This window comes from Loxodonta africana, chromosome 6, assembly GCF_030014295.1.
Source record: "Loxodonta africana isolate mLoxAfr1 chromosome 6, mLoxAfr1.hap2, whole genome shotgun sequence".
In the NCBI taxonomy this organism is placed as follows: Eukaryota; Metazoa; Chordata; class Mammalia; order Proboscidea; family Elephantidae; genus Loxodonta; species Loxodonta africana.
This window is the reverse complement of record NC_087347.1, coordinates 6,823,443-6,848,973: the sequence shown is the minus strand read 5'-3', so window position 1 is coordinate 6,848,973 and position 25,531 is coordinate 6,823,443. Positions and strand designations below refer to the sequence as shown.

At 44.4% G+C, this 25,531-nt stretch overlaps 1 protein-coding gene across 3 annotated transcripts in view; it reads left to right on the top strand.

Moving 5' to 3' along the window:
- The window catches only part of AGAP1 (ArfGAP with GTPase domain, ankyrin repeat and PH domain 1), a 672,497-nt gene that overhangs the window by 429,604 nt on the left and 217,362 nt on the right, over window positions 1-25,531 (top strand). For all 3 annotated transcript variants that reach the window (XM_064286507.1, XM_064286508.1, XM_064286506.1), the window contains one exon: window positions 2,755-2,923. In XM_064286507.1, the coding sequence (XP_064142577.1) occupies window positions 2,755-2,923 (169 nt within the window). The remainder of the gene's footprint in view (window positions 1-2,754; window positions 2,924-25,531) is intronic.

Below are 25,531 nucleotides of genomic sequence, written 5' to 3'. Positions count from 1 at the left end.
AGTTTTAAAAAAAAAAATTAGTGGCTTGAAATACAAGAGTTGTCAAGCTTATATCCTGATTTATAGAAGTAGTTCTTCTGCAGTTTCAGCATCTAACTCTAGCAGGAAAACAGACCCCTGGCCCATGCTGAGCCAAAGATAAATGGGTTGGCTTGCCGCAGTCAGACCGAAAGAGCAGGCGTAGGATACGTTTCTATCATCATTTTAAATAAAATATCGTGGTTATTGTATGTTAAAACGTGCCTATTAACAGAGCCCACGCTGAGGCTTAGTCACTATCTGATTAGCCTCATTTTAGAGCCCATAAGCAATAAATGCTCAATTACACTCCTGTTATTGTATTTTAATTTGTTAAGAATTGGCATTAAAGAAGAAAGTTACAGCAAGTTGATATTTTCAGAGGAGTAACTACGCAAGCAGGGATTCATTATTTACAAGCAGTAAGTCTGATTTTGGACCTAGGTTTGCATATTTTCTGTGGATATTAATGGAAGTAAATTAAAGATGCTTAAGAGCAACCATTAAAAAAAAAAAAGAAAGTTCTTGACTGTTCGCCCCGCACTAACCCAAGATTGCTTTTTTCTTCGATGGAACTGACTTGAAGGCAACGGGTTTGTTTTTTTGGTTTTGCTTTTCATTTGTGCTCCTCGACGCATTTAGAACCGCTCTGTCTTGAGAGCTCCTATACTGCAGCTCCCACCCTATCCGTGAGGCACCGGTAGCTCAGTGGTAGAACTCTGTGTTTGAGCCCCAGCCAGGGCATCTCATACACAGCCACCACCCGCCTGTCAGCGGAGGCTTGCGTGTTGCCCCAGTGCTGAACAGGTTTCAGTGGAGCTTTCAGACTAAGACGGAGTAGGAAGACAGGCCTGGCGATCCACTTCTGAAAATCAGCCAGTGAAAAGCCTGTGGATCACAGTGGTCTGCTCTGCAACTCATCACGGTGATAGCACAGGACAGGGACCTCAACCGAATCACATATAACACACACTTGCTGGGTTTTCCCTTTAGATGCTAAGGGGAATCCACCAAGATTCCTCTAGGGAAAAAGCTTGTTTATTCTCATTTCCTGTTTCGTCTTGACAGACTTGAAATATTACTTATTCAGGAGTTAGTAAGAATATATCCTTTGTTTTAAAGTGCGATGTCAGTTTAATAATCTACATGCCATCACCAGTTGCCGTCTGTCACCTTTGACTCATGGCGACCCCATGTGTGTCAGAGTAGAACTGTGCTCCATAGGGTTTTCGGTGGCTGATTTTTCAGAAGTAGATAGCCAGGCCTTTCTTCTGAGGTGCCTCTGGGGGGACTCGAACTTCCAACGTTCAGTAAGAAGCCGGGCACGTTAACTGTTTGCACCACCCAGGACTCCAGTATCCATACAGTGCACTTGAAGTACTCTGTGTCCACAGACAAGGGGACTCATTACAGAAAAATCCAGGAAGTCAACTAATTTGCAAGGAACCCTGGTGGCGCAGTGATTAAAACACTCGGCTGCTAGCTGAAAGATCAGCGATTCGAACCCACCAACTGCTCAGTGAGAGAAAGATGTGACAGCCTGCTTCTGTAAAGATTACAGCCTTGGAAATCCTTTGGGGCAGTTCTACGCTGTCCTGTAGGGTTGCCATGCATGAGTTGGAATTGACTCAAGGGCAACAGGTTTGGGTTTGGTTTTTGGAACCTAATTTAACCAATAGTCCTCTTACCTGATTCGGCATTGCCTAATCACCTTCCATCTTCCCCACCCACCAACCAAGTCTTAACTTGTTTTACTCCATGAGGGCATTGCGAAATTACTGTACAAGGAGCTTTACCATCTACCAGGCTTCCCTGTAGCTCCCTGGTAACTGCTAGTCGCTCACCTAAGAGGTGCAGAAGGTACTCCAAGTGCACGTGGAGGAACATAACACTCAAGTATCCAATGATGTGCTTTCTTCTCTAACATTCAGCTGTTTTATAGCCATCTGCAAGCGCCATGTTTTTCCAGTTGCATACCACCCACCATTCAGATACCTTCCTGGTTTTTCATCAAATGCTTGACCCTTTGCTACCAGTTTTCACCTAAATTCCTACCAGATAGCTTCAGTCCTACCTAAATATCTCATGGCATTCCCATCTGAGAACCAGTGACCATCGAGTTGACTCTGAGTCATGGCGACCCCGTCTATGTCAGAGTAGAACAGTGCTCCATAGGGTTTTCAGTAGCTGATTTTTCAGAAATAGATCACCAGGCCTTTCTTCCGAGGTACCTTTGGGTGAAGTCCATCTGCCAGCCTTTGGCTTGGCAGCTGAGCATGTTAACCATTGCACCACCCAGGGCCTCTTCCCATCTGAGACAGAACTACAAAATAGTTCCCTACTCCATAGAATTTTACCTAAAATTTACAGCGTGGTCCTTGCTTCCTAATGCCATTTAATAAGCAATAATTCAACGATATACATAGTTCTATGTGCACACTTCCCTTCTCCAGCTGGCCCTGAATCCCCCGTGAGGGAAGCATCTCATATGTTACCACGTATTTCCAGCGTCTGGGGCAGTTCAGGACATAGAGGCCAAGCTCTGATATAAATGCCATGGTACAGTGTTGAAAGCACCAGTACTACTACGCAGATGAAAAGCTTCGTATCTTTCAAATGCATTTCTCATTGGAAGGGTCAGAGGGGTACAACTGGCAGTATCTAGTAGACACTGTTGTCCTAGGTTCTAAGGGGTCTTCTTATTAACCACTCTTGGGTATTTGACATTTTGCACAGGATTACATGCAGAATGTTCACGGTAAAGAGATTGACCTCCTGAGAACCACTGTGAAGGTCCCAGGGAAGAGGCCCCCCCGAGCCACGTCGGCCTGCGCACCCATCTCCAGTCCTAAAACCAACGGCCTGGCCAAGGACATGAGCAGTTTACACATCTCACCTAATTCAGGTAAGCGTACAAGCCAGCGCACCAAAGGGATCAGGTGTAAGGGCAACATGTGTGGTGCTCACTTGAGGACAACATTGACCTTAAACTCTTATTTATTGATTAAGGCGTAGACACCTCATCCCTTCTGTGGCTTGTCATTGTCTCTACGCCAGCGGGTTACCTGACTGCCAACAAGCCCGCAGTCGTGCTTGGAGCCACAGCTGCACACACCAGACAGCTAGGTGTTCCTGGGGTTGGTTAGTGGAAAGGAGTTTCACACATGAACCAGGTATATAGACGTGCCTGCTACACAACATGAATTAATTGGTAAAGTGTCAAGGACGCCTGTTAACTAATTTCTAGTAACTGTGTAGGTCCCTGGTGGGCATAAACAGTTTGTACCTGACAACTAACCGAGAGGTTGGCTGTTCAGATCCATCCATCAGTATCGGAGAAGAAAGGCCTGGCAGCCTGCTTCTGTAAAGATAACAGCCTGAGAACCCTACAGAGCAGTTCTACTCTGTAACACATGGGGTCACCGTGAGTCAAAATCAACTCAATGGCAACAAGTTTGGAATAACTTTGTATACGAATGTGGAAAAACCATTTGGAACAAGATTTAAAGAAAGCCATTTGACCTCCGTAAAATTTTAAATTCCCTCATTTTTAAATCTTAACTATGATTTGTCATTCTTTCATTTCACACAACGTTAGACTTAATTTTCTTTCAAAGGAATTTTTTTTTTAATACAGGATTAGAGAAAGTATTATCTCAAATTTAGATGTGTTTAGACAGCTTTGGCGCATGGTCGCAAACCAGTCCAAGTGCCATTTTTGATTTTGGTTTACAAGTCTTTGCAAATGGTTGCATGCAGTCAGCAGTCTTCCTGTGGTTGTGTATCAGGCAGATGGTGTGGAGAACTGTTTGCGTCCTCCCACTAACACACACAAGCTCCTTCAACATATGGGATCCCTTCCCAACTTTTAGTTGTTCCTCTAGCGAAAAGCCTCTTCTCTCTGACCTATATCCAGTCTTGTCAAAATAGATTTCTGTTCTGCTGCGGTTTCTGGCTTGTCTCTTCTTCTTAACAGTGCTGTATTCTTTCCCTCCTGAGATGTCATGTGCATTTAAAGAGAGATTATGCTGTCTGGGTCTTGTGACGTAAAAGACATAGGTTGTTGAAAGCAGGGTGATGACAAGGTAGCCAGAGCCTGGGGTTCACCAAGCTGGGCTCTGCCGCACGGCACTGGGGGGCGGGTCACCGAGTCGGTTTCTTGGCCACCAATTCAGGCTGATGTTGCCTGGCCTTCTGTCTCACAGGTGTGCTGCCAGGTAAGATGGCATATATGACAATGCTGAGGAACCTGGCAAAGTATAGCACAAGTGTGAGCTGTTGTTTCTAATTGAAATAAAAATCGACTTTCTGTTAAAGGAACCATCAGTCATTCCAAAAAGGCCAGAAGGTTCTTTGGCCTGGTCTCTTATGACCCACTGATCTTTCTCCTAAGACTTACGTGGAGCTTCCTGTGTTAGGATGGTGTGCCAGTAACTCTATGGGATGGGAGAAGAGAAAGGAAGTACCCAAGAAAGAAAAAAAATCACGGTGAATAAAAAGCTCCTGCCGAAAGGTCGGCAGTTTAAAACCACCAGTGGGTCCGCAGAAGAAAGGCGTGGCAGCCTGCTTCCACAGTTACAGCCGTGGAAACCCTGTGGGGTCACTATGAGTCAGACACGATTCAACAGCAGGGGGTTCGGTTTTGGGTTTGGTTTGGACTTCATTACTTTGTATTTAGTCATTTATTGAACGTCTGCTCTGTGTTAGGAATCAAGCATGCTGTGGATATGGAGTCCCTGACCTCCAGAACCTGTAGTCTACAGCAGGCAGTCACAGTGTACTCCATCTTCCCCTCCCCTTCTGACCCTTCATGTCAAGTCTATCTGTTTACTTATTCAAGTCAACAAACACTTGCTGAGTTTCTGGTATGTGCCAGGCACCGTCCTGGGCCCTGGGGCCAGAGGAGAATAAGGCATGCTCCCTGCCCTCAAGAATCCCTCCCTCTGTAGGGAGAAAACCGGCTACAGGGAAAGTTGTTAGTTGCCATCCAGTAGGCTCCAGCTCATGGTGACCTTCCGTACAACAGAAGGAAACATCACCCAGTCCTGCACCGTCCTCACAACTGTTGGAATGTTTGAGCCCGTTGTTGCAGCTATTAGCAGGCCAAAGTAGCGGCACACAAAGGGGGCCAGTGATGACAGGGTCAGCTCTGCCCCGGGAGGTGGGCAGGGCTTCAGGGCATAGGAGATGTCTATGCTGGGCATGAAGAATGGGTAGGAGTTTGCCAGGCTCACGGAATGAGGAAGGGCACCAATGGTTTGAAGACACGTTGGATGTGGAAGATTTTGGAGCCCTGGTGGCGCAGTGGTTAAACACTTGGCTGCTAAGCGAAAGGTTGGTGGTTTGAACCCACCAGCTGCTCCGTAGGAGAAGGCAGTCTGCTTCTGTAACAATTACAGCCTTGGAAACCCTATGCGTCAGTTCTACTCTGTCCCATAGGGTCCCTATAGGGCCACTGTGAGTCAGAATCAACTGGACTGCACTCAGCAACAACACTCTTGAGACTTAGGTTCTTTGGGGTTGAACAGACGTTTGTTGTGCTCAGGAAAATGTAATGTTTGGAAATAAACAAGAGCAAGTACAACATACCATATAAACCATTTCCCATGCTGTGGAGTAGGTCCTGTCAAGGCCTCTCTGTTAAGGTGGTGGGTGTGTGCCCTCTGAAGCCATTTTTCAATGCACAGCTTCTTTAAGACCCCACCTTTAGAGGAATGAGAGGTTTGAGGCACGACTGAAGTCACTTTTCCCTGACTACGTTCCTCCGTTTATCACGTCCAGCCAACCCTCAGCCAGGTTACACCCATGAAGGAGCCGTGGGTCCTCCCTCTTCTCTGGATCCCAGGTAGGGACATGGGATGGGGCGTGCCACCAGCAGAGGCACGGTGCTGCTCGGGGGGAGGCAGTGCCTCACGCATGGTTCACGGCAAGCTCCTGGATTGGCACCCTTGTCTGGGCTTTGGGCGAGGCCACTAGCTGGTGTCCAGAAAGAGTGGAAGGACCTCCAGCAGGGAGTGGACCACTCCCTGTTCATTGTCAGGTTCAGCCTCGGACTCTGTGACTGAGCCCTGGAGGAGGCCACATGATCGAAACATTGTGAAAATTTAATTTACACGGGCTTCATCCAAAACTGAATATCAATCTGTAAAATGATGAGCTCGTCCTATTTTAAGAGATTAAAGCTTTGGGGGGATTTGAGCTTTTATAGTCTCAATCACTCTTTGAAAATCAAGTTTCTTGTATTTAAAATCATTGTTCATAGAATGCTCTTTCATACGAGGAATTCCAACATATTGAATTTCAGTAAAGTGATGTTACATTTCAGTGATGGTCTTTAAGCTAGAAATGTTGTTCTTGGTTGCTTCCAACTCGTGGCAACTCCATGTGTGCAGAGTCAAACTACTCCCTAGGGTTTTCAAGGCTGCAACCTTTCAGAAACATCTCCAGACCTTTCTTCTGAGGTGCCTCTGGGTGTGTTCAAACCACCAACCTTTCTGTTAGTAGTTGAGCACTCAATTGTTTATACTTGTTAGTTATTTTAGTTAATGTAGAGTTATTTGGCAAAGAACTTAACATACTACTTAGCTTTATTCTTGACTCTCTTGACTCATTTGAATTCTGCTGTTTTGTTTCCCAGACCTGGGTGAACTGCAAGTATTTGTTTCTTTTGATGGTTCCTTGGCTTTCTTGTTTTCTTAGCTAATTGCTCAGTGTGTGGTATCTTTCCGTCTAGTAAATTTTCTGGTAAATTCATGTAGATCTGATGTATGCCTGCACCTAAGTCTTTGTGCATATCACTTTTTAGTTCCTTAGAGTAAATGTTCATAAGTGGAATGGCTCAGCCAGTGGAAATAACCATTTGTAAGGTCCTTGATACATATTTGCAAATTAACTTCCAGAAAGGTTTTATATACAAAGTACCCTTCCATATATAAAGGGAGCACTCATTTCACTCAGTATACTTGCTCACACTGGTATTAAGTATTCTTTTTAGAATTTATGCTAATCTGATAAGCTGTAAAAATATCCCATGGCTCTGTTTATTTGGACTTTCTTTGAAGTTAAAAATCTTATACCTGTTGGTCATACTTATTTTATGAGTTGCTTAGCTGTATCTTTTGCACATTTTTGTACTAGATAATTGTCTTTTTCTTATATGTGACAACTCTGTATATTAAGATTAACATTTATAATACATTTTGTAGGTGTCTTACCCAGATGTTACCTGATTTTTTAATTTTATGGTATTTATATAAAGATCTTACCCTTTTATATATATAATCAAATCATAACTCTCTTAATTATATTGTTTCTACTTTGGTTGTTTAGAAAGCCTTTAATAATTCTGAAATCAAGTCATAATTCATGTGTGTGGTTCTGAGTTTTGCAGTTTCACTACTTTTTTCTTTTTCTTCCTTTTTTTTTTTTTTTTTTTTAATGTTAACCCCTTAACGTACTTAAATGTATTTTGGGCTATTGTATGAGATAGGAAATCTAATTAAATTTTTTATTCACATAGATAACCAGTTGCCCTTTCTCTTTGTTGACTTCTTCCTTTCCTGTAAATCTGTATGTCCCTGTTGTCTCACAACTCCATCATTTAATAAAATTGGACGTTTCTGGGCTGCTGAATGTATTCCACTGGCCTACTGTTACCACATTGTCTTACCTCATGTAGATTGACACGTTGTCTCAGATTTATGACTCATTTACATCTGGGTGGTATAACACAGTTTAATATTCTTTTATTCTTCAGTTTTTCTTGGCCATTTCCACCAATTAATTTTTTTTAAAGGAACTTCAGAATAACTTGAGACCTTTCTTCCTCCCTCTTCAAAAAGTAATCCCATTGTGGCCTTAATTGGCATTGCTTTTAACCAGTTAATTAATTTTGCAAGAACTGACATCTTTACTATATTAAGTTTCTTATCATCAAACACAATTCTCCCAGTATATTAAAACTTATTTTCTATCCCTCAGCCAAGTTTAGCCTTTTTCTTTACGGAGATAATGTGCATCTCTCGTTAATCCATTCTGTTAGTTTATAATTTTTGATGAAATTGTAAGGCTAATCTATTTTTTTTGGCGGGGGGGGTCTTTATACCATCTATGTGGTAAGAAATGAGAAAGCTGGTTTTTGTATATTTGATATCCAGCTATTGTACTGAAATCTGTTAGTTGGGGTAATGATTCAGATATTTCTCTTGATTTTCTAATATACAGTCATAATGCTTTCTGTATTTCAAATACCTTTGTATAACTTTACGTCAGTGTTGACTTTTAATTTCTACCAACCAGTCTTATGGTTTGGACACTGTCTTGCTTTGCTTCCTGTGTTGTTCATTCATTTACAATTATTTATTGAATCTTCCATGTGCCTGGTCCAGATTAGTGCTCAGAGATTTGGGGTGCTGTGACACAGTCCCTAGGGAACCTTATACTGCAGTGGGGGTGGTGGAGTTCAAGGACAAACAGGGTGCAGATAAGATCAGTGTAGATAGTGGTAAATGCTAAATGGACAAAAGGTGGAGTTGGATAGAAAATTACTGCGGGGGGGGGTCTTTTTTTCTTCCTAGTATTGAGGAATTGTTTATCAATACTGAAATAATTGCTTACATTTCACATGTTAAAATGCTGGCAATTTGCTGATCTTTTGCTATAGGCTTAGGAAAGGGGAGGAAAAATACTTCATCAAAGTAGCTGCCTTATGTTTTGATAACTGAGGCCAGGTGTCACTCTGGGCCTGGCAAATTAACCAGGGCAGAGGATTTGCCATACAGATAGGGGTGGCCTCAAGCTCTGTCAGGCAGAGGTGCAGGGCAAGAGTGGGCTGAATGGTTATTTAAAGGATTGCTTGCAGGCTAGAGCCCCTCCACCAGAACCATGGATTTACACTCAGGATAACACCAGAGAGAATAGCAACAGATCTAGGGAGAGCAGGACCTGCTGATATGGACGCTGATGCTGGAAATGGAAGGAAACAGATGGAGAATGTCAGACCTCTGCTCAGTCCCAAGAAAAACAAAGAAATGGATGGGAAAGGCAACTCTGATCATTAGGGGCATAACTAAGTGCCACCCCTCCTCCAAAGTTCCCCTTATTTCAGAATTGGGGAGAAAGAAGGATGGGCAACCTGCTCACCGATTACCACCTCCCCCCGCCCACACACACACACAGACACGCTCAGTCTAAACTGAAGCCTGCCGGTCAACTTCTGCCCCAAACCTACTCAAAGGCCACAGTCTTCCTTGTTTAGGAAGGAGTTGCCCAAGGCTGCAGAGAAAACCTTTTCTTCAGTCTAGTTTACCCAGGCTTTTATTCATGAGTATGAATGGACAACCAAGATGTTTGTGGAAATCAGTAGTTCAACTGTGAAGAACCAGGATGAGCAAAAGGACAACGGATCCCAGAAGAGAGAGAAATAATTTGGCAGCAAAAAGAGAACTTGAGAAAAAAAAAAATTGAGAGGAAATTATAATTACGATCATCAGAAAGATTTGAGTGATTATTGTATCCATAAAACAAAACAAAAGATTGCATAAAAACCTTGAGGAGAAAGAGATCCTGGAAATTAAAGATGAAAGTATGTGAAAATAAAAAATTCAGTAGATAGGTTAAATGCTATAGTGAGCATGACTAAAGGCAGAGCTGATAATCAAAGATATAACAGAAGAAAATGAAAGGTGTGAAGAAGCACATGTCAGTGTCTGCCCATCTTGAAGAGTTAAGTATCAAGCTAGATGGAGCAGGAATCCCAATAAGAATAACGAGAAAAATCCTAAAAGCATCTAAGATAAGAACAAAATTACCCACAGAGAAATAAAAATGTGACATACTGCAGACTTCTCAAGAGCAACACTGCATGCTAAAAGATAGTGGAAGAATTATCTTCAAAGGACAAATAGTTTTAAATTGAGAAGCCCATACAAAGCCAAATTATTACCAATCAGGGGTGAAGGTAGAAAAAAAAATTGACTTTTAGCTGACACACAGGGATAGAGAACATTTCCTGCTCAATGACATCTTGAAAAAATTACTTAAGGATGTGTTCCAGCAAAACAAAAAAAGAATACAAAAGAGATTTACCTAGACTTGGTTCCAAGTTCCTCCTTACCCTTCACGCCTGCCCTACCTCCAATGTCAGTCCCTCCTCTCAGTGTCCATGGCCTTGTCATCCGTTCCCATTTTTCTGACACAGATCTTGTACTGTCTTCAGTTACCATTCTTGTCCATGTGAAAGAATCTATCCAAATTTTTTTCAAGTATACTTCCAGAGAAGGCTATAAAATGATAAAAGGTATTTTCTAACATGTTTGGCCAGGCTGGTTTGGTAAGATACCAAAACCAACCAAACCCACTGCCGTCGAGTCGATTCCAACTCATAGTGGCGCTATACCCACAAAATATAGAGTGCAGACTTGTACTAGCTTTGACAATTACTTTGACATTTAGGTAGAGAACAGAAAAACCTAATGGTCAAGTCTATTCAGAAATACATCAGAATATCAGAAACGTTAAGTGGAATCCCACCTCTCCAATCTTGGGACCTCATACAGGTGTCTTTCTGTCAGTTTTCTTATCCTTAAAATGGGAAAACTGTGCCTGTCTCCAGATTCTTGTGAGGATAACACACTGGAATTCCTTAAAAAGGCTGGCCCGGTGCTTGCTGAGGGTGACTTTTCGGAGGTGCATCATGAGTTGACAAGAGTTATGCTCATCACTGGCCAAGAAAAGGAAGGAAGTGTGCAGAGAAATTATATTTTTGAGTGAATTTCTTCAATACCATAGAGGGTATAAGTAGATTTAATGGACAGAATGGGCTAGACTTAACAAGTCTGTCCTTCCCAGCAAACAGCCTTCCTGAACTATCCTGGTAGCGAGCAAGCCTGAAGGAAAGGTGGATGGCCACGGCGTCTGTCCCTCCTCCACTTTATTCCCGTGTTCTCCCTAACTCCCGATTAGGATACTTTGGCCTAAGGGATAGACCCCTTCTTGTCTCTCAAGTGTGTCTTTGTTGGGTTTTTGCAACAATGAATATGTTTTTATCCTAACCAGATTGCTGCTTAGACCTTTGTCAGACGAAACCTTTCCCTCTTCCTCGCCACCTCCCTCCACGTTAGGCCCCCAGTGGTTTCAAAATAGGAAAGCCATCAGGAGGGTTGAAGGGGATTGTGTCCGGGGGGGGCGGGGATCTGAAATGTGTTTTGAGTATTGAACTGCCTTTGACATCTGAAGTCTCAACCATGCTGTTTTCCTCCACACTTCAGCAATCAGGACATCCGCAAACCCATAAAAAACCAAACTAATAGCATGAATATTCAGTGACCTAGAATACTAATTATTGTCATGAATATTAATGGCATCGGACTTGCTGTTGCTGCTCCCCTTTCTCCGCTGTCCTCTTCCTCCCTCTCTCTTTTTCCACTTAGCCGGCTCTAAAGATGGCTGATAATGAAAGCATTTAAGAGGGAGCGCGCTCTTCGCCGTGACAGGGACTGGGGTAATAAGGAGAGCTTGATTAACGCGGCGCACTTGGGGGAGAGATGAGAGGCTTCACGTGGGCCCGTTCGGGGAGGCAATGAGGCACCAGCGGCTCTGTTGCTGCTCCCGGAGATTAATGAGGCCTAAGAGTGCATTAGGAGCAGTGACAAAGGTTTGATCTAATGGGCTCAGTCATTTTTCCTTTGAGTGACAGACGCACAGAAGTAATTGGCTGTGCAGAATGGCAGCTCATTGGTGGTACTTAAGGATACATTATCCCCGTTGTGTGGCCCACAGAGGCTGTTTATCAAAACCGCTCACACTGCAGACACGCAGGCGCTGAGCTGCTGTGCCAGTGGAAACAGCCATCAAAAAAATAATAGTAATAATGCAGCGTCGAAACGAGATCCGCTGTGGTCCCGCGGAAACAAAGTTTTTCTTTGTTTAGTTTCCAGCCGTCTAGGCAAGGTTTGAATGACTCCGGAGCCCGGCCTGGGTTCTGGGTACCGCGCGAGCGCGTGCCTGTCCACGTGGGTCTCCGGGCCTGCTGGCGAGCAGCTAGCTCCTGCTTCCTGAGGACATCAGAGCTTTGCACACTGTGTCTTCCTCAGCTGCCCGTTAATCTCCGCACCTCGGACTTTGTTTACAACGCTTAATCTTGACTTAGAGATTGGATGGATGCTTTTGGCCAATATCTTCCTAGCAACTTGGTAGATGGAACACATGCAACCTGAAGCCCTATTGGCTGGGAATTATATTTCTCAGGAAATCAGTGTTGTGTGATAGCTGCTTCCATAAACCACTTTCATTGCAGTCCTTTTTTTAAACACAGCAGAACGTACACCAATTCAGCAGTTTCTACGTGTACAACGCAGTAACGCCAATTATATTCTTCAAGCTGGGCAGCCATTTTCACCCTCCTTTTCCAGTTTGTTCTTCCCGCATTGATATAAACTCACTCCCCTAAGCATCCTACCTAGTCTTTCAAGTTGCTGTTGTCAATTTGATCCCATATAGTAAGTTCTTTAAAATAGCACAGTGCTCAACATGGACTGCTAAAAGAACAAACTAAACTGCGTCTCATCTACTTTGGACATGTTATCAGGAGGGACCAGTCCCTGGAGAAGGACATCATGCTTGGTAGAGTAGAGGGTCAGTGAAATAGAGGAAGACCCTCAACGAGATGGATTCATACAGTGGCTGCAACAGTGGGCTCAGGCTTGACAACAATTGTGAGGATGGCACAGGACTGGACAGTGTTTTGTTCTGTCATACGTAGGGTTGCTGCTATAACTCAGGGCTGACCCGATAGCACCTAACAACAACAACAACACTGCAGACATTCTTTATTAGTTAAGCTCCGACTGTAGTTTGGTTTAAGGAATGCTTCAGGGAATGTTTTTGGTTTATGGTTTCAGAGTTAAAGATTATCTCAGGGCAGTGGTTTTGGGGGTTCATCCAGCCTCAATGGCTCCAGAAAGTCTGGATTTTGTGAGAATTGAAATTCTGTTCATTGAAATAGATTTCGAGGGCTGTTGAAGGAACTCATTATTTTTATGGGAAAACGAACTTACTGTGGTGTTTCTTTTAGACCTAAATCTCAGGGACAGCTAGCTAAATCTGAAATTCAAAGACACTGAAGTTAATACTTTACTCTTTACAAGAGTTGCAGCCTCTTTGGCTTTTCTGAGAAATGAGTTCTTATTGCTATTCATTTGTGTGTTGATACATTTCTCCCTCTGAGGCTTAGGCAAATTTGTATTATATTGTTTCCATCATTAAATTGCCATCTCTTTGAGGCAGAGACCATTATTTCTTCTTCTTTGTTACCCTTTCTTAGTTACGTGACCTAGTAATTATTTTTTCATTTAGTAAATATTACTGTTTTTTTTTTTTTTTACTGACTGTTATCCATCATATGGGATGTAAGTTGATGGATATTGTGGGTAAGTATTATTTCATTCCTCTGTGGTCAAGATCATTGGGGTATACCATTCAAAACTAAATCAGAATCATACTTTCCAATTTAAAGAGACCTTCTCCAGTTATTTGAATTCTAAACGGATTGTTCTTTTTGTAAACACTGACAAAAGCAACTTGATTCTTGGTACGAATTTCATTAAAAACATCTAAGAGGCATGTTCAAGACACTGAACTATGCATCTCTGCAGTAACAGATAAAAAAAAAAAAAAAAAGCCAGTTGCTATCAAGTCAACCCCAACTCATGGTGACCCCATGTGTGTCAAAGGAGAACTGTGCTGTACAGGTCTTTCAGTGGCTGATTTTTTGGAAGTAGATTGCCAAGACTTTCTTGAGGTGCCTCTGGGTAGACTTGAACCTCCAACCTTTCTGTTAGCAGCCAAGAGTGTTAACTGTTTGCACCACACAAGGATTCCAGCAGTATACCTATAAGTAAATAAAGGATGTTTTAAAAACTTTTTTCCCTCTCTTACAAATTTATGTTTCGCAAAGAATAGCGTTACAGCTATTGAAACGATGTTCTCAAGACCAGCAAAATGGTTGGCAGGAGAAGAGCTTTAAGAAAGAGGAGGGCCAAGAAGAGTGTCAGTAAGTCGTCCCAGCAGACTTCTAGACGGTAGGTAGCCACTTGCTGGCACTACCCCAGCTGGAGCCTGGGACTTGGGAACAGAGCCCTGCCTCTTTGCGCTCAAATCAAGGCCACAGTTCACTTCCCTCTCCATTCTCTTTCCTACATGGGTAGAGAAGAGCTTGTCAAAGTCATTGGGACATTGTCTCATCTGCAAACCATGTGTCCCCTTGTCTTGTGATCGCAGCTCATTCAGAGAATGTTTATCTTTCTGGAACATTTTCGTTGTTGTTAGGTGCTGTCAAGTTGATTCCGGCTCATAGTGACTCCATGTGACAGCATAGAACTGCCGCATAGTGTTTCTGAGGCTGTCATCTTTATGATCTCCAGGCTTTTCTTCTGCAGAGCTGCTGGGCGGGTTCAAACAACCACCCTTTCAGTTAGCAGCCGAGCGCTTAACTGTTTGCACCACCAGGACGCCTAGAATATTTCTAATATGTGGTAAAAGCCAAAAGCATCTCAGCCAACACCAAATAGTCGTCCTTTGTGCCATCAGGTCTCTGAACACGGTTACTCCTTAGAGCTCCTTGCTTCCCGTGTGATTGTCATATGCGTTTGTAAGAGATCAGCTTTGTAAGGACTGGAGGGGAGAGAAAGAAACAGAAATGAGTCCTCAGGAGGGCAGACACGTGGGACCAGTCCTGTAAAAAAGGATGTAAGAGTCAGTGATGACCAGGGAAATCTGGCAGAGCCCTGTCTTCTCCCCTCCAAACAATGCTGTCAAATAAAAATGACTTGTGTCTAAAAAGCACCTAATCCATTTATGTCAGAAGGAGAAAGTGTTTTAATGCTTGGCAAATGAAGAAACTGCACATTTGTTACTGGGAGACTATGATACCAAGAAGGAGTCTGGGTGGCACACGTGGCTGCAAACCCAAAAGTTAGCAATTTGAACCCATCAAGGGGCTCCACAGAAGAAAGGCCTGGCAATCTGCTGCCATAAAGATTATAGCCAAGAAAACCCTATGGAGCAGTTCTACTGTGTATCACATGGGTCACCCTGAGTTGGAATACACTCATTGGCAGCTGACAACAACATGGTGGCAAGTGAGAGACTAGGGGAATAAGATATGGACATCTCGAAGTTAAGGCTTTATGTTTTATTATACATTGTTACCTGCATGCTGTAACCAAAGTTTATTGCTTTAAAAAAGTTTTTCGCTTTGTTCTTTTGTATGATGTTGCCACATGTTACAATGGCTGCATTGTGTATAAAGTCATTCATGTAGCCCATACAAAGTTGTGGGTTGTAGCTAGGTGAGCATTACGGTGACCATCTCTATAAAAACACTGCTACGTTGTAGCAGCAAGTGTTGCCAGGGACAAAGGGGCACGAAGGGCCGTGGGGGCAGCTTTGCACCGTGAGGAGCATTGAGCTGCACAAAGCAGGTCTGCTTTTGGAATAAATATTTAAACTCATTGCAAAGTACACTCGCTTAAATGGGAACTTGCTTCCCGGTGTGCTCTATGTTTTCGTCTTGAATTGTACCGAACACTACATTTTGTCCACTCCCAGGTAAAGCAACAAGGCAGCGTTGGGAGGACAACGGGTCTGTGCTTCTAGACTTAACAAACCAGTTGCCACTGAGTCGATTCTGACTCCCGGCAACCCCATGTGTGTCAGAGAAGAGCTGTGGATCACAGAGCTTTCAGTGGCTGATTTTTTGGAAGCAGATCGCCAGGCCTTTCTTCTGAGGTGCCTCTGGGTGGACTCGAACCACCAACCTTACAGTTAGTATCCAAGCATGTTACAGTTGGCACCGCCCAGGGACTCCTGGTTCTAGTTCAGCTCACCTTTATTCACTATCAGATCATGTTAGCCAGCCATTGCTGGGCCCGTGTCTGACCCAAGTACAGACTTCTTCCTTCCTTCCTTCCTTCCTTCCTTCCTTCCTTCCTTCCTTCCTTCCTTCCTTCCTTCCTTCCTTCCTTCCTTCCTTCCTTCCTTCCTTCCTTCCTTCCTTCCTTCCTCCCTCCCTCCCTCCCTCCCTCCCTCCCTCCCTCCCCTCCCTCCTTCCTCTCTGCCTCCCTCCCTCCTTCCTTTCTTCTCTCCCTTCCTCCCTCCCTCCCTCCCCTCCCTCCTTCCTTCCTCTCTCCCTCCCTCCCTTCCTCCTTCCTTCCTTCTCTCCCTTCTTTCCTTCCTTCCTCCCTCCCTCCCCTCCCTCCTTCCTCCCTCCCTTTGTCCTTTTCTTTCTCTCTTCCTTCCTTTATACAAATGATTCCTCTGCCAACAGTGGCATAACCCTGATCATCACACCTTTGTAGTGTTGGAAGGAAGGCTGTGAGTGGGAAGAGTACCCTTGCCTTATCCACCTGCTGCAATGCACTGGTTGGTGGTAGCCATTCAGTAAAAACATGAGTGGATGGGTGTGTGAACTCAGGCAGACTGATGATGACCAAAACACCAAAATAAACAGGTAACAGGCAGATGACAAACTATTCACACATGAAAGACACTGTTATAAGAGAAACATAAAGAAAATAGTCAGACTTTGAGATTTTAAAAATAAGCAAATTAGCAATCTTACCATTATAAGCTTTTGCAAAAAAAAAAAAAAAAACTGTTAGAGAAAAGGAAAACCCCACTGTTGATGAAATTAGTAATAAATAATTTTTTTTTTTAATACATGCACAGGGCTTTGTCATTTACAAAATGCTTTTCATTATTTGCTGTTTGTATCAGCCACATGGGGCATATTCTTATCATCGTCATTGTTTTCATTGTTTCTTCCCATTATATTACAACCGTGTCACAAATTACAAAATGTAATTGTTTTCCGGATTCTCAAATTCCGTCACTAGGAAATTGGTTAGCAACATATATCACAAGTCAGAAATGCTATTTGACCCAGGAATCACCTTCTGGGAATTTGTCCCAAGAAAAAACCTGAAAGTACCAAAGATTTCCTTTGTGGTGGTGTTTATAATAATGAGAAGCAGGAAATAACCAAACTTATCCAGAAATAGGAAAATGGTAATATTAAGTTATTTACTTTAAATCAATGAAATGTTCGGAGTCTAAAACTGAGGAAGATTGTGTGACAACATGAAAAAAAAATTAGGAGGTCATATGAAAGAAGTATAATATAAACTTAATTTTTATATATTCTGGAGCCCTACTGGCACAGTGGTTAAGAGCTCAGGTGCTAACCAAAAGGTCGGCAGTTTGAATCTACCAGCGCTCCTTGGAAACTCTATGGGGCAGTTCTGCTCTGTCCTATAGGGTCACTATAAGTCAGAATCGACTTGACAGCAACAGGTTTGGTTTTTGGTTTTCCATATTCTGTGGTCATAAGAAAAATACTTATGTATATGTTCACTTCGGTGGAATTGTATTATTTGTAGCTATAATTTCACAAAATAAGTATTAGGAAATTTGTACAATAGAACGGACTCCCATTTTCTTGGCATGACAGAACAGGAAAAAAAAATCAGAATAAAATTAGCTCTCGGCACATATTAGGAAGTCCCCGTGAACGCTCCAGCTCTACTTCCAGAATTTTGAGTTCTGAGCATGGCCACAAAGCTCTGTGTGGTCAGTGGTAATGCCATTTGTCATTGCAACCAGGGCTGGGCTCTGTCAGTTCTTTTTCCCCTGATAATCATAATTTGGAAAATACATAACAAAAAAAGAATCATGTAGTCTGAGAAACACAGGACTCCTATCTCCCTTTTTGTTTTTTAATTTCTCAATAGTAGATGTATTGAAGTGCACTCTTTTACAAGACAAGTGTCACGTGATAGCCAGTCCTGGACATCCACATCTTGAAGAAAAGGCACTGAACATGGCCTTGGGGAAAAAAAATCCTCTTGGGCAGAAATTCTGTTGCCAAAAGGTGGGCAGATTTCCATAGCGAACACTGCCACCGATGGCTCTGCTCACGGGCACTTACGTCGCTTGTATCTCACTTTTTATGGCGGTGTTGTGAATTGTCATCTTTTTGGGTTTATAATGAGAGGACAGAACAGATGGCGAAGGCCAAACATGAAGTGATGTGACCGTTAGAACAGTCTCCACCATCTGGTTTGGTTCCAGAAAACCCGGTTTTCCCAGAACGGGGCCCGATGGCGCTGTGGGTTTGCCAGACAGCTGCACCCTGGGAGCCGTAAGAGTTAAAGTCAGATATGGGTGAGGAAGGGCCCAAAAGTCGTCGTTGCTGTACTTCTAAGGGTGAGGCTTCTGAGGGGAAAGGTTGGTTTCCCTCAGTCATATTCTGGTAATCACTATTTTTAAAGTAATGAGATTTCACAGTCCACCAGCCACTCCTTGGGAAACCCCATGGTGCAGTTCTGCTCAGTCCTAGAGGGTCACTGTGAGTGGGAATCAACTCTAGGGCAACAGGTTTGGGGTTCTTTTTTTTTTTTTTTTGGAGATGCTTCTAGAATCCCATCTCCCCCTTCTCTCAACGTACATGAAACGTGAATATCATGTAACCTCAGGAGTTAGTGTCTTGCTCAGCTCTGTCTAGTCATATTTAAGTCAAAATCCAAGCTTTATTTATTTATTTATTTTTCTAGTTAAACTTATTGGTAGAGTTAAGACTTGTTTGTGAAGATAGGCCAGAATTAGGAGGAGTGGTGAACAGAATTTTTTATTTTAAAAGAAATGGTTGTTGACAAATCTTTTTCCGGATGCTCTGAAAGAGCCACTGTTTCAGATTTGTTTTTTTTCTTTAACAAAATCAGAGAAGGCTGTTTTTAATGTGATAAGCCCATAGCTGGAAAGAGGAGCGCCGTCTTTGATGTCATTTAGTGGATGAAAACATTTCTGTTCAATACAAGCCAGCGTCTTTCCGTGCTCCTTTGAGGTGGGGCAGTCAACAATACAGACAGTCGTTCAGATATAAACACCACACTTACTTTGAAATGCAAATTGTTTAAAGGAAGATAGCATATGGCGGAGGTAAGTACCTTTTCAAATCAACCCGTGCACTTTAGGGATGTGAGGACGGGGAAATCATTCTTTGGGAGGAATCTGGTGCCTTTGACACATGGAGGCTTGAACTAATCAAGGCGGCCCCCCTGTAAGCATCCACACATATCCATATCAAGGAAGCGGTGCTTGGAGTTGCGGATTAGCATGGTAATGGGCCGCCCCCTGCTAATCAGGGCCAGCAGCCAGCTGATGTGGGGATGCTGTCCTCGAGGGAAGACTCTGAGTCAGAATGGTCCATCCTAAGGCAGACGGTTATTTGGGGGGGAAATGCTGAGAGAAATGCCACATAGGTCCTTCTGTGACCCTCTTCTTCATATGGAAGGAGTCCTGGTAGTGCAGTGGTAAAGCATTCAGCTGCTAACCAAAAGGTCTGTGGTTCGGACCCACCAGCTGCGCCATGGGAGAAAGATGTGACAGTCTGTTTCCATAAAGATTACAGTCTTGGCAACCCAATGGGGCAGTTCTATTCTGTCCTGTAGTGTCGCTATGAGTCAGATGAACTTGATGGCAATGGGTCTTCGTATAGAAGCCAGGGTCCCATACTGTTAAGGGTTGGACCACTCTTTGTTGTTGTTAGCTTCCATCGAGTTGGCTCCGACTAATGGTGACCCCATGTACAGCAGAATGAAATGCTGTCCGGTCCTGCTGTGTTTTCATGATTGTTGGTGCGCTCAGGTCCATGGTTGCGGCCACTGTGTATTTTGAGTGCATTCCCTGGCGGCGTAGTGGTTAAGTGCTAGGGCTGCTAACCAAAGGGTCAGCGGTTTGAATCTGCCAGGCGCTCCTTGGAAACTCTATGGGGCAGTTCTACTCTGTCCTACAGGGTCGCTATGAGTCAGAATCGACTCGACAGCACTGGGTTTTTTGGGGGTCCAAGCTAAAGGGCTCATCTTCCAGCACTGTATCGGACAGTATTCTGTTGTGATCTGTAGGGTTTTCACAGGCTGATTTTCAAAAGTAAATCACTGGCCTTTCTTCCTAGTCTGTCTCAGTCTGGAACCTGTTCAGCATCATAGCAGCACACAAGCCTCCCCCGACAGACGGGTGGCACGTGCGGCCGTCTCCTGGTACGACCCGACTCTGTCTTTACTGGTTGTCCCAGGATGGTAGAATGTAGAATCCCCTCTTCCCATACCACCCTGTATGTTATTTTGTTGTTAACTGTCCCTCAGTCAGCTCTGACTCATGGTGACCTAATCTACAACAGAACAAAATGTTGTGCGATCGCCAGCATGTTTGAGTCCTTCGTTGCAGAAGTTGTGCCAGTCCATCTCACCAAGGGTCGTCCTCGTCCTCACTGGCCCCCTACTTCACCAAATATGATGTCCCCCTCTAGCTATGGGTTCCTGTCGGTGCGGTGTCCAAAGCAAGCAAGTCAGTATTCTATCGTGGTCCATAAAGTTTTCATTGGTTATTCTTTATATCAAACATAAAAAACCAAACCTGTTGCCATTGAGTCAATCCTGACTCATAGCAACCCTATAGGACAGAGTGGAACTGCCGCATAGGGTTTCCAAGGAGCAGCTGGTAGATTCGAACTTCCAGCCTTTTGGTTAGCAGCCAAGTTCTTAACCACTGTGCCACCAGGGCTCCATCCTTTGTATAATAGGTCTCGTTCCAAAGCATAAAATAAATACACAGCAGGAGATGTCGTTTCCCCGCCTCTTGTACTTTCTTAATGGCTCCTGTGTTACTAAGCCTTGCATTTTGCCACAGCTGCGCTCACCCTATGCCTTCAACTAAACTATGTCATAGGTTTCCTAAGGGCAAAGACTCTTCCCTTCGTGTGCCCAGCACGGAAGTGGCTCAGTGCAATGAGACACGGAAATCCAGACAGTCAGTATTAGAACAGGGTCTGAGATTTTACCCTACCTGGAAGCTAACGAGCTAGCCCAGCAATCTCATGTATGCTGGTAGCACACGTGAGGCTTCTGGGTCGGGACAGATGACAGCTGATTGCTCACAGCAATGGCAGCCATCAGAGCATCAGCTTTTTTGTCTGGTTCACCAAACTCCACTTCCCACAGGTTGACATGAGGTCTGGGTATCACCTGCATGAGCAGAGTGTTGGGTTACAGAAGGGGAGACGGGGCTCAGGGAACTCCAGTCTTTTATAATGGGCTGCAGGCAAGCCTGCCCAGGCCTTGCCATGGAGGGCAGCACCATCCTTATTATCTCAGACGGCAAACATTCCTACCCTCTGCTCTGGAGGGAGACACGGTCACTTCATCCAGTCTGTTCACTGTTGTTGTTACTGCTGTCGCTGCCATCCGGACAGCTCCAGATCATGGCAGCCCCACGCACGATGGAACAAAGTGCCGCCCAGCCCTGTACCATCCCCGTGATTGGTTGTAGATCCGACCGTTGGATCCATAAGGATTTCCTTGGCTGGTTTTTGGAAGTAGATCAGCAGATCTTTCTTCCTGGCCCATCTCAGTCTGGAAACTCTCCTGAAACCTGTTCAGCATCACAGCAACAGGCAAGTCTCCACTGACAGATGGGTGGTGGCTGCACCTGAGGTGCATCAGAAGGGAATCGAACCCAGGTCTTCCACAAGGGAGGCAAGGATTCTACCACTGCCCACCACTGCCCTCATTCACTGCACAGATGTCCCTGAAAAGATAATACAGAACAAAAGGGTGCAGGTGCTTGTGTTCACGAAGAAACATGGCGCCCGTGGCTAATTGTCTGTCTCCAGTAGGGTGGGGCGAGATTCTGATAGGCCACTGGGGCAATGAAGAGAGGGAGAGGTAGAGGAAGATGGGAAGGAAAAAATGGAAAATGCCTCCCCCCACCAAGGAGGTGACAGTCCTGGTGCTTGTCCCTAGGGGAGACACATGTCCATTTGATTTCAGTGAGCAGCAACTTCCTCTTAAGGCTTCTTGTCAGTTGTCCACGGCATCGAGCTTGATGAGTTAGACTTTCCTCATTTGCCCGAGGAAAAGGGACGTTCTAAACCACGGTGTTTTCAATCACCTCATGTACATGTGAAAGCTGGACAATGAATAAGGAAGACCTAAGAAGAATTAATTCCTTTGAGTTATGGTGTTGGTGAAGAATATTGACTATATCATGGACTGCCAGAAGAACGAACAAATCTCTCTTGAAAGACATATAGCCATGAATGCTCCTTCAAGGCAAGGATGGCGAGACTTTGTCTCACATACGTTGGACATGTTATCAGGAGGGACCAGTCCCTGGAGAAGGACATCATGCTTGGTAAAGGAGAGGGTCAACAAAAAAGAGGAAACCCCTCAACGAGATGGACTGACACGGTGGCTGCAACAGTGGGCTCAAGCATAACAACAATTGTGAGGGGCACAGGGCTGAGCAGTGTTTCATTCTGTCGTATATAGGGTCGCTGTGGGTCAGAGTATACTCAGTGGCACCTAACAACAACAACCCAGCTTTAGAGTCTCATCCCTCTAGAGAAATACAGAGAGAGGAATTCCCAGCCGTGTTGCCAAGAATTCCTCCCCATCTAAAAGACCCCAGCCCTCATACCCAGCCCTCAGGCGTACTAAGGAAGCTGTGCAGCCATAGAGGGTACCGGTGCAGGTGGCCACCTGATGGGGAAGGGAACATGAATCTTTTTCTCACAGGATGGGCTTCCCAAAGACCTTCCCTTTGGACCTGCCAACTCCGGGCATCTCAGGCTTTCAATCCTACTGGCCAGCCTGGGATTGTGAGTCTTCATGGCTGGGTTGCAACAGCTTAGTTGATTTCTGATGAGGTATAATGTAAGAATTTGATGTAATTGACGGGGTAGACGCCCCAAAGGTACATGTCTGTATTGACCGTTGAGGACCACCTGGGTTTCGACCTCAGCCCTGTCCCTGGGCAGTCAGCTTCGAGTGAGCCATGCCAGCATTGCCCTCCTGCTGTCCTTCAGGCTGACTGCGGCCCTTACTGGGCTCAGGGCAGTGTCAGGAACCACTTACGTCCTAGGTGGTCTCATCTCAATATACTTAACTGCTCAGTCAGCCAAAGTCACCCGCTTCCTTCACAAATGAGAACCTGAGGTCCTCAGCCTTAATTAATAACTTGTTCGTTTGAAATGGATTACCATTCAATGAAAACCGGGTCCCTGGCATTCTTTGAAGGAGCCCTGGTAGCACAGTGGTTAAAGCACTCGTCGGCTAACCAAAAGGTCAGCGAGTTGAACCCACCAGCAGCTCCATGGGAGAAAGATGTGGCAGTCTGCTTCTGTAAAGATGACAGCCTTGGGAACCCTAAAGGGCAGTTCTGCTCTGTCCTATAGGGTCGTTAGGAGTTGGAATTGACTTGATGGCAACGGGTTTGGTTTTTGCTTTGTTTTTTCGGTTTGAGAAGGCCACGGGGAAAATGGAAGTGGATGATGTTAAATGTAGCATCTCACTTACATTCTTAAAAGTATTTTTAGAGCGGTGAAAACTCTGTGGTAGCAGACAGGGCATGCATTACTGGGTACATACATGTGAAAACCTGGAGCGGGAGCAGAATCATGTGGCCAGTTAGTCATGTTCATTCAGGAACAGAAATGAAATCTCACCTCCGCCAGCCTTTGTTGCTCTGTGTGTGTGTAAAAATAAGACATTAGAAATGAAGACAAAACACTATAATTAGATTGTTTTTACTTTTTTCCATTGTGGTAAACGTATGTGTGATAAGCCACTTGGCTTTTCAGCATTCTTCACGGGTACACTTCGGTGATATTAGCTGTGTTTATCATGTCATCCAGCCATCACCACTGTCCGTTTGCAGATTTCTCATTCCTGTAACAAGCTCAGTGGCCCCCCCCAGCAGTAAGTCCGCTTTTCCCCTCCCCCTCACACCTGTCCCTGTAGCCACTAATAAAACTGGTCTCTATCCCCTGGGCCATCCTAGATATTTCATATAAGTGGGATCATACAATGTTTGTTCCTTCGTGACTGTCTTGTTTCACTCAGCATAATGTTTCCAAGGCTTTTCCATGTCTTAGCATGTGTCAGAACTTCGTTTCTCTTTATGGCTGAGTAACACTCTATTGTGTGTTATGTCCTGCATTTTATTTGTCCGTTCATCCGTTGATGGACATTGAGGCCATTCCCACCTTTTGACTATTGTGAATAGTGCTGCGGGGAACCTTGGTGTACACGGGTCTATTTGTCTTCCTGCTTTCGATTCTTTGGGGTATAATCTCTATAGTTATTTTAAAAATATTCAGTAAGCATTTGGGGCTAGTTGATTTCTTTCACTGATGTGATGGATTTATTAAAAGTAAGTAGAGATGACAGGAAGTGTGATCGTTAGTTGAGGAGTGCCCCGGTGGGGCAGGGGAGATGCTTCACTGACCATGTTCAGCCGGCACGGTTGCTCCCGCAGTATCGTGACTGACTTTGTGAACTGCCGGTTGGCCTCTGTGCTAAAACTTACATCTTTATGCTTTCGCACTTGAAGGCACATACCTGTTGGTGGAACCCCAGACTACGAGTTTGGGGCAGAAACAGTATTTTTTATCCTCCACAATGTTTTTATTGTTAGTTTAACAAACAGGTGCCTGGATGCATTTGTTTCTGTAGCTCGTACCTAATTGGTCTTTTATTATCTGATTTTCAAAAAAAAGTGTTTAACTGAAATTAAAATAAAGCAAAAGAGTGAGTATGGAAAAGAGATTGACTCCCTTGAGTGAAAATCAGAAACGTTTTCCTTCTGAAATAAGCACGTCCTGGTGCGTGCTTTTTGGAAGATTTCATAACTCCCAGTAACCAACGGCCGGAGACTAGGAGGGCCAAGTGGTTGAATGAAGTGGGGAGGGTGGGGAGAGTCAGTATCTGTCCTGGATGCAGCCATGTGGATTCGGAGAGAATGGGCAGGTTCAGACAGAGATATAAACAACTCGGCACCTTGTGTCTGTACTAGTTACCGGGGGCTGCTGTAACGGAGTACCACAAACTGGGGGGCTTATAAAAACAGAAACTTACTGTCTCACAGTTCTGGAGGCCAGGAATCCAAATTCAGAGTATCGCCAGGGCCCTGCTCTCTTGGAAGGATCTAGGAGATCTTTCCTTTCTGTTCTTGTTGTTGTTGTTGCTGTTGTTGGGTGCCATCCAGTGGGTCTCGACTCACGGTGACCCCATTTGACAGAGCAGAACTGCCCCGTAGGGTGTTCTTGACTGTAGTCTTTATGGGAGCAGATTGCCAGATGTTTCTCCCGAGCAGCCAGTGGGTAGTTTGAACCACCCAACCTTTAGTTCGGTTGCATCACCAGGGCTCCCTAAGCTTCTGGTAGCCGCAGGCATTCCTTGGCTTGTAGATACATCTTACCGTGGCAGTCCCTCCTATGTCTGTCTGTCTCTTCTGTCCTACAGGACACACCACTCAGATTGGATTAGGACCTACCCTGCCCTGATATGACCTCACGTTAACTCATTTTAACATCTTCAAAGACCCCGTTTCCAAATAGGGTCACTTTCACAGGTCGAGGGGAGGGCTGTGGGACTTCAGCATATCATTTTAGGGAGACACA